The sequence below is a fragment of the Cebus imitator genome, unplaced genomic scaffold (genome assembly GCF_001604975.1).
Source record: "Cebus imitator isolate Cc_AM_T3 unplaced genomic scaffold, Cebus_imitator-1.0 Scaffold20, whole genome shotgun sequence".
Lineage (NCBI taxonomy): Eukaryota > Metazoa > Chordata > Mammalia > Primates > Cebidae > Cebus > Cebus imitator.
The window spans coordinates 6,977,459-6,987,148 of NW_016107335.1; the positions used below are offsets into that span (position 1 = coordinate 6,977,459).

At 43.3% G+C, this 9,690-nt stretch overlaps 1 protein-coding gene across 3 annotated transcripts in view; it reads right to left on the reverse strand.

Moving 5' to 3' along the window:
• Positions 1-2,899: 2,899 nt before the first annotated feature.
• The window catches only part of LOC108297313 (polypeptide N-acetylgalactosaminyltransferase like 5), a 72,531-nt gene continuing 65,740 nt past the window's right edge, over positions 2,900-9,690 (reverse strand). For 2 of the 3 annotated variants that reach the window (XM_037735495.1, XM_017520025.2), the window contains exons 7-8: positions 7,852-8,001; positions 2,906-3,110 (exon numbers count right to left, since the gene is read on the reverse strand). In XM_037735495.1, the coding sequence (XP_037591423.1) occupies positions 2,955-3,110; positions 7,852-8,001 (306 nt within the window). In that variant the 3' untranslated portion in view covers positions 2,906-2,954. Of the gene's footprint in view, positions 3,111-7,851; positions 8,002-9,690 lie in introns of all 3 variants that reach the window. The other variant, XM_037735501.1, reaches the window with a different exon arrangement.

Below are 9,690 nucleotides of genomic sequence, written 5' to 3' on the forward strand. Positions count from 1 at the left end.
GCAATATTTAGGAAGATACTGTCCAAGGCATGTGCTAAGTAATTCCTAGGACTTATCTGTGCTATCTAGTACCGAAACTAAATTACATTACAAAACTAAGACTTAATATTAGGCCCATGGCTTTTAACAAAAGAGAACACTTCTGTCTTTTGCTTTTGGCAAAGCTAACATTTACAGCATCCATTCTTTTTGCTTACCATAAAAAAAACATACTTTTCAATGTTACATATATATTGTATATATAATTGTCGTTATAAGTAAATTTTCAGTGCCACAAAAGAAGTAGCACTCAAATATAAATTTCCTCAGCAAGGCAGTTTACTTTTATAGAAGGGTGAGGCTCACAGATGGAACAATGGCAAGTGCATACATGGACAAGGGAGAGGAAGGGGTTCTTATTCCTGATGGAGGTAGGTCCTGCTGCTGTGTCATTCTTCTATTGGCTAGGGTTAGACGGCACAGTCTAGGCTAATTCCAATTGGCTATTTTAAAGAGAGCAGGGGTATGAGCTGGAGTGGCGGGGTGGGTAGTTTGGCAGGAAGGACAGTTACGGAACAGGTCAGAGCAAGTGACCATGGGTACCTCAGGTCAAGGCAGGTGACTGGAGCAGGTGACCACGGCAGGTGACTGGGATGAGTTAGGACAGGACAGGGGACCGGGGGAACAGATGTGAACTACTGATTAGAACTGGTGGAAAAGGTTGTTTACTGAAACTGCAAGGAAGTTAAACTTTAAAATAGAGAAAGAATAAGAGAGCTGAGCATACTGACACACTGATTCTTTGAAGAGAAACTTGGGGTTCAGTATGTCTAACATTGTATATTACATACATATTCTCAAATTTCAACACTAGAAAAAAAGCTGTTACTTTGAGAAGATATTCCACATTTATACTACTATAATTCTTTTTTTTTTCAGCTACAGGATTTCTATTTTGCTTTTTTTTTTTTTTTTGAGACAGAGTCTCTCTCTGTCACCCAGGCTGGAGTGCAGTGGTGCAATCTTGATCTCAACTCACTGCAACCTCCACCTCCCATGTTTAAGTGATTCTTGTGCCTCAGCCTCCTGAGTAGCTGGGATTACAGTGCATGCCACCACGTCTGGCTAATTTTTGTATTTTTAATACAAAACTGGGGTTTCACCATATTGCCCAGGCTGGTCTTGAACTCCTGACCTCAAGTGATTGACCCCCCTAGCCTCCCAAAGTGCTGGGATTACAGGTGTGAGCCACTGCACCTGGCTTCTATTTTGCATTTTATCATAATTTTAGTAGACTCATGGGTTTATTATGATTAATTTTTAGTGACTTTCTAGAGGCATGAAAGATATAAATAATATATGGGCCAAGAATACGATCACAGTGTGGTACTTGTTTTGTGCTGCCAGATCAACCTTTTAAAGGATCTGTCAAGTGGGCCGACTGTAATAGATCAGCCCCATGTCTGTCTAGCAACAGATTTTATACAGCATTTTGATAAATAGATAAGTATAAAGAAGTTATTTGTGGCCAGTCACAGTGGCACACGCCTGTAATGCCAGCACCTTGGGAGGCTGAGGCAGGTGGATCACCTGAGGCCAGGAGTTCAAGACCAGCCTGACCAACATGGTGAAACCACATCTCTACTAAAAATGCAAAAATTAGGTGGGCATGGTGGTGAACGCCTGCAATCCCAGCTACTCAGGAGGCTGAGACAGGTGAATCGCTTGAACCTGGGAGACAGAGGTTGCAGTGAGCTGAGATTGCGCCATGGCACTCCAGCCTGGGTGACAAGAGTGAACTCTGCCTCCAAAAAAAAAAAAAAAAAAAGAGGTTATTTGAGTTGTATATAATGGCTCAAAAAAAAAAAAAACCCAAAGTAACTTCATTTCTTGCTGCATACCAGCAACTAGAAGAATACCTGGACCCAAGAAGCAAACACTCATTGCTGATTGAATGAGCTCAATAGATGAGTCAGATTGGTTTTTCTGCTATAAAAACTAACTTACCTTCTTTCCAGCAGAGGCTATTCTCTTCCACTTTTTTTTTTGTTTGTTTTGCCCCTTTCAGAAAATGCGTTTCTTCTCTCATTATCTGTCTTTCACCTTCCTAGCCACCATCACCAGGGTGAACCCAACAGTGATGTATGTGTCTAGCCCCAAAGATGCGAAAGCAGCATTTTGGACATCTGGGAATGTGTTTACACAGGACAGACAAGGCACCCAGCTGCTTCTTCCCTGATCCCAGCTAAACAGTTTACCAAGTGTCAAGGAGTGTCTGGAGGGCTGGAGGCCAGAGCCACAGGAGGAGACAGACATGAAAAAGGCAAAATCGGAAGCAGGGAAGAGGGAGTATCTCCAGATGATGGAACAGCTGGCAGGGACAGATGGGGAAGCTGGCCTGGAGATCTGGCCAGACACCCAGACAAGTGGACTGGACAGCAGATGTTCAGGAACGCAGCTGAGTGAGGTGTCAGTACCAGAATCTACCCTGGCAGGAACAAAGGAGCTGCTGCAGCTCAGCCAAAGTCACTGCGCACCAAGCATGGTTCTTGTGAACGTCTTCCTAAGAAGGCAACCGAGACAGATTGTCTGTCTGAGGCAGAAGCTAGGTTGGCAGAGGGAACGCAGTCCCTATCATCTCTACCAGGGCCAGGTGGGGGTGGTAAACACATGTGTTTGACCTCAGTCAGCTGCATGATAGAGTCTTAACTGTGGAACCACTTACATTTCTAATGTTCAAGATCTTGTCACCTCAGAAATTCCGTAGCAGATGAGTAACAAAGTGTTAAAAATATTCTTTAAAGGGGGAAATAAAGGCACATCCTAGACCACTCTGGTCATATTTCTTTAATTGCATTTCACATAATTCCATTTCACATAATTCCACAGTCTTCCAAACTTACACCCTTGTTCCACTGTATTGAACGAACAGGAGACTTTTAACCCTTTATTGACGATAGTGATTTGTTTTCCTTTCACGAGCTGCCCACCGATGCCTCCAGCTCTGGGAAGACATTATCCAAATACCACTGAAATGATTGGCAGCCCAGTCGTTTCCTTAACTCAACACGCTCACTAATGTTTCCATAGGTCATATATTTCAGACCAGGTTTTCGAAGGAAAAACTGCTCCTAAATGCAAATATACGGTCAGTCATTACATGAAACCAAACAAATCCTCGGTGATCAAATGATTATATTTAACATAGATGCATATATTTTCATCATGTGAACTAAAAAAGCCCTCCAGATCCCAATTTTTCTCTGTCCAGGGAATGAAGGCAGAGACATACTCTGAGCCTCGGATTCACCCACACAGGGCATGTTCACAGCACGTGCCACGGCACCCTAAGTGGCATAGCAGGATCCAGGAAGACTGGGTCCTGCTTCTCAGGAGCCAAAGAATCCCAGCCACCTCTTGTGGTATCCCCTGTCTCCTGTTTTTTCAATAATACTCAAGGACAGACCCCCTTACTCGCTGGTCCCGATCAGACATTTGTCTTTCAGAAATGGCGGGTGATGTAGGAGTTAAAGGAGAAGGGACCCTGCAGGAGGACAGACTGGGCTCAAAGTCTGGCTCTGCCATTCAGTGTCTGTGTGGCCTTGGCAAGTCCTCCCCTTGTGAAGGGGTTGTGAGGGTTGAACAGTGTAATATGTACATGCAAAGCCCTGGGCGAGCACGGCTGGCACATACTAAGTGTCACATCTGAGGTGGTCATTATGTCACCACACTTGGTTAGTTTTTTGTGTGCTCTGACTTAAGGAAGCCCCAAGAATGAATGTCTAATGGTCTTTGTTGGCCCCATGTTGAAAAAGGTATTCTAAGTAGACTGAAGCCCTATGCAGACAGAACCCTTACATTTTCATCTGTGTTTTCCTAGGCCCTGGCATGCAGGATAGTAATAGTGTTGAATAAGAGAAGTTTGCTAGTCCGAATTAATGTATTATGGACATGCCATGTTGGATTCTCCCAGGGGATCCATGACCACTGTAGGTCCTTGCCATGGTGTTCTGCCACCCCTAATCCCCAGGGCAGATTGGTACAGGGGACGAGGCTGCAGGTGGAGGAAGCCATCATTTTGGAGACAAGACAGCATCGATAACCTCAGGCACATCTCCCTGTTCAGAGCCCTCTCTTATCCCAGTCAGTCACTACATTTCCCAACGTGCTGTATTATGCAATCCATTGATTTTTATACTTAACATCATATGCCTTTAACTTTTTAGCACTATATACTTTGTGAAATTCAGCAAACCATCCAGAAATAGCTATGTTCAAATCAACCATCTAGATCCATGAGCAGCATGCACAGAAAAAAAAATCAACAGACATGAAAATAAGCTCAAGATTTGTCATAATGAAATACAATTTTAAACAATGAGATGCTTTTTAACCTATTTGATTAAAAGAAACAAACAGTTCAATTATAACCAATATGAGGAGACAGTCACATTCATATACATTTGATGGCAGCACAGATGATGAAACAGTGAAGACCATTTGGATATTACCCCATCAGGATTTAAAATGCACTAACTCTTGCCCCAGCAAGTTCATGTCTTAAATTTATTTCAAAGATATATTTGCACAAATATGCAAAAAGAAGTATGTCAATAATTCTCATTTCAAGGCTCAGCACAGTGGCTCATGCCTGTAATCCCAGCACCTTGGGAGGCCGAGGCAGGTGGATCATGATGTCAGGAGTTCGAGACCAGCCTGGCCAATATGGTGTAACCACATCTCTACTAAAAATATTAAAAAATTAGCTGGGTATAATGGCATGTGCTCGTAAGCCCAGCTACTCAGGAAGGCTGAGGCAGAAGAACTGCCCGAACCTGAGAGGCAGAGGTTACAGTGAGCCGAGATCACACCACTGCATTCCAGCCTAGGCAAAAGAGCGAGACTCTGTCTCAAAAAAAAGAAAAAAGAATTCTAATTTCAGGATTGTCAAGAAAGTAACAAAAATCTGGAGAAACCAGAATGCTTATCAACTGGTACTATTTATTAATGGGATCAATTTTGGTAGATCCAATCAAAGGAACCTTTTTTTTTTTTTTGAGATGGAGTTTCACTCTTGTTGCCCAGGCTAGAGTGCAATGGCGCGATTCAGCTCACCACAACCTCTGCCTCCTGTGTTTAATTGATTCTCCTGCCTCGGCCTCCTGAGTAGCTCAGATTAAGGCATGCACCACCATGCCTGGCTAATTTTTGTATTTTTAGTAGAGACAGGGTTTCTCCATGTTGGTCAGGCTGGTCTTGAACTCCTGGCCTCATGTGATCTGCCCACCTTGGTCTCCCAAAGTGCTGGGATTATAGGCGTGAGCCACGGCGCCAGGCCCAAAGGAACTATTGAAGAGAATGAGATATGTTTATATGTTCTGATTTTGAAAGACAACTTGAAAGCTCCCTGCCTTTTCTTTCCTGATCATAACCCTTTTCCTTAGTTTTAAATGCTATCTTGATTATATATTCATTTCTTCTCATTCTAATTTTGATATCTGATTATTCATGCATAGATTATATGGTTTAATTTTACCCATTTGACCTTTACAGGAAGGAAATAATACAGTATAAGTTCTGTTGTATTTGGCTGCTTTCATTCACCATTATGTCTCTGAAATTTACCTCTGCTCTTGTAGGTACAGTCATGCACCATGTAATGACATTTCAGTCAACGCCTGACCACGTACATAATGGTGGGCCCATAAGATTATAATACTGTACCATATTTTTACTGTACCTTTTATTTAGATATATTTACATACACAAATACTTACCACTGGGTTACAACTGCCTACAGTGTTCAGTAGAGTCATATGCCATACGGGTTTGTAGCCCGGGAGCAATGATGGGCCATACCAATAGCCAAGGTGTGTAGTGGGCTGTATCGTCTAGGTTTGTGTAGGTACACTCTCTGACAGTCCCACAACAATGAAATCACCTAATGATGATTTCTCATAATATATTCCCTTCGTTAAGTGAGACATGACTATATAATACAGTTGGTTAGTTTTCGTTGTTTTTTTTTTTTTGAGATAGAGTTTCACTCTTGTAGCCCAGACTGGAGTGCAGTGACGTGATTTCGGCTCACTGCAACCTCCACCTCCTGGGTTCAAGGAATTCTCCAGCCTCAGCTTCCTGAATAGCTGGGATTACAGGTGCCCGCCACCATGCCCAGCTAATTTTTTTTTTTTAATTTTTAGTAGAGATGGGGTTTCGTCATGTTGGCCAGGCTGGTCTTGAACTCCTGACCTCAGGTGATCCACCCACCTTGGTCTCCCAAAGTGCTGGGATTATACGTGTGAGCCACCGTGCCCAGCCTACTTAATTTTCATTGCTGTATAGGATTACAGCAACTAAATATATCACATTTATTCACTCTACTCTTGATGAGTATTGGTATTGTTATTGTATTAAGTTTTGGCTAAAACAAAAAATGCTGTTTATCAGTCTTCTTGTTCATGCGTCCTGGTGCCCAACGGCACGCACTTCTGTAGCATATGCATGAGCGCAACTGCTGAATCACAAGGTATTCATACCTTTACTCTAGTAGATGCTGCCAAGCTGTTTTCAGATGCAATTTTGTAAAAGTCAACACTCCCATAAGTGAGGGCTGAGAGTTCCTACTGCTCACTGACACTTGGGCCTATCAGACTTGGTTGTTTTTTTCTTTTTTTGAGACAGAGTTTTGCTCTTGTTGCCCAGGCTAGAGTGCAATGGTGCTATCTCAGTTCACTGCAACTTTCACCTCCTGGGTTCAAGGGATTCTCCTGCTTTAGCCTCCTGAGTAGCTGGGATTACAGGCATGCACCACCAAGCCCAGTTAATTTTGTATTTATAGTACAGACAGGGTTTCACCATATTGGCCAGGCTGCTCTTGAACTCCCGGCCTCAGGTGATCTGCTTAACTGGGCCTCCTAAAGGGCTGGGATTACAGGCATGAGCCACCGTGCCCAGCCAGGCCTGTTAGACTTTTAAAATTCTGCCAATCTAAGAGGCGGTGTCGAAATAGTTCTTTGAAGTTTTAATTCACATTTCTTGAATTACAAAAGAAATGGAAGGTATTGTCTTCATAACTAAAATGTGTTCTCAATTAGAGAAACATAAGATGAAGACCAGGACATACACGGTCATAGACAGTAGTCCCAGCTACTCAGGAAGCTGAGGCAGGAGAACTGCTTGAATCCAGGAGGCAGAGGTTACAGTGAGCTCAGATGGTGCCACTGCACTCCAGCCTGGTGACAGAGTGAGACTCCATCTCAAAAACAAAACAAAACAAACAAACAAACAAACAAAAAACAAAGAGTTGCAAGTGGGGATGGGGGCAGGGAGAAGGGGAAGCTGTTTGCTTCAGGTGTGGGGCAATTCCCTGGGGGTGGGAATGGAGGGAATAGATCCAGCACCCCCATAGAAAAGACTGTTCACGGTGGTTGATTTACTGCTAAGAAACTTGAGTTTTCCCAGAAATTAAAACAAAAATAATGAGGTGCAAGAGTAGCAGCCTAGGATGAAGTGAGAATGGGGTTGGGGATGGGTTGACGAGGGGTGGGAGGGGTGCTATTAATTCAAGAAAAGCAGAGAAAAGAACAACTATCAATAACTATCAACAGGTAGTTTTTTATCCTCACCCTCCCACAATCCACCCTCAAGAAGGCTCCAGTATCTGTTGTTCCCTACTTTGTGTCCATGTACAATGTTTAGCTCTCACTTATGAGAAGATGCAGTACTTGGCTTTCTGTTCCTGTGTTAATTTGCTTAGGATAGTGACATCCAGGACAAACACTGGATCTGGAAAGGCAGCGGCAGGCTTCCTCAGAACAAGTCCTGCTCTGGGCTTACGTGCATTTTCCAAGTCAAGGGTGTGTTCCCCACCTTATATTCATCCAGCCAAACGTGCACCAGTCTCAGGTAGTTACGTGTCACAGCACTGATGAGCGTAGAAGCTTTTCCAGTTTGTTTCTTACTGATATGTCCTACGCGAGAGCAGGGGATTATAAAGAGTTGGCCTCCACACATCCAGATCTAGGCATAAGAAGAACAAAAAGCACATGAATGCATTATTGCTAGTAATAGGCAACTGCTGGATTTTTTAAACAAACAATGGCCGGGCCTGGTGGCTCACATCTGTATTTCCAGCACTTTGGGAGGCCAAGGTGGGCAGATCACCTGATGTCAGGAGTTCGAGATCAGCCTGGCCAACATGATGAAACCCTGTCTCTACTAAAAATACAAAAATTAGCCAGGTGGGGTGGTGCATGCCTGTAATCCCAGCTACTCGGGAGGCTGAACCAGAAGAATCACTTGAACCTGGGAGGTGGAGATTGCAGTGAACTGAGATTGCACCACTGAACTCTAGCCTGGGTGACATAGCAAGACTCCATCTCAAACAAACAAACAAACAAAACAAAACCATAAAAAGCCATAATAAAGGCTAATTAAGTTTCTTATTTAAATCTCACAACAGCCTTATAATGCAGATGCTGTGATTATCCCCATTCTACAGATGGGGAAACTGACACACAGATTGGTTAAGAAGCTTGCCCATGACACAGAAGTTACACGGCAGAGTACAAGGTTCGAATTTGGAAAGCCTGACTGACAGCCAGCAATGAAGCCTCAGGGGTTCTGCCGCTCTCATAATTACCTACAGGGATTGCTGGATGTAGGCAGGAAACAAGAGAAGTGCTGATCATGACTGAATTCAATTATTCAGCTTTTTTCATACCTACAACTCCTTATATTGCTTACCTTTAATAACTATTCATTTTACTACACGAAAGTAAAATATAGCCATTGAAAACTTGGCAAATATAGGAAAGCACGCAGAAGACAACATAACTCACTTCTTGTCCTAACAGTCTGAGTGAGTCAGTATTAGCACAGGTACGTATGTAAACACACAAAGACATACAACATTAAGATAACTTGCTTTTATTCATTTGATATTGTGTGAAATTATTTTCCAAGTCTTATGTTGTTTGGACATTTTGGTAGCTTCTGATTTTATTAGAAATAATACCACAAAGAACATGCTTACGATAGAAATCTTGTGCACCTGATTGCCCATGTTATAGTGTACTTGCCGTAACGCTTTTGTTTCTAAGCACTCCGTGAGGAGTTCTCACACCAGCACAACTCAAGACATTCTGGCTAAGCCCAGAAGCAGCACGTTAGTGATACAACGGATTATGAGAAATAGCCATTGCTTGCTGTTTTAAGGTACCGTGTTTGGGGATAGTTTATTATACAGCAAAAGCTGATACATGAAGGAGCATTTTCCTTCTAACACCAGTTTTTTTTTTCTTTCCAGCTTTTGTTTTCAGTTCATGCAGGCGTGCTACATGTGTAAACCGCATGTCTGGGGGTTTGGAGTACAGATGATTTCATCTCCCAGGTAATGAGCATCGCACTCAACAGGTAGTTTATTATCCTCGCCCTCCCACAATCCACCCTCAAGAAGGCCCCAGTATCTGTTGTTCCCTACTTGGTGTCCATGTGAAATGTTTAGCTCTCACTTATTGTCTGGTAGAGGACTTTTGGCCCCGTTCCCCAGCCATGTGGAAAGGGCCTAATTCCCGAAAAGGAAGGCCCTTCCTCCCCCACAGGGAGGGTCCCTTATCTCACTCTATCCTGGCCCGGCCCAAGACCAGCAACCTTCCCGCCCAGCGGCCCACTGAACCAATCACCATCCGCCCCACCAGCTCTCCTGTA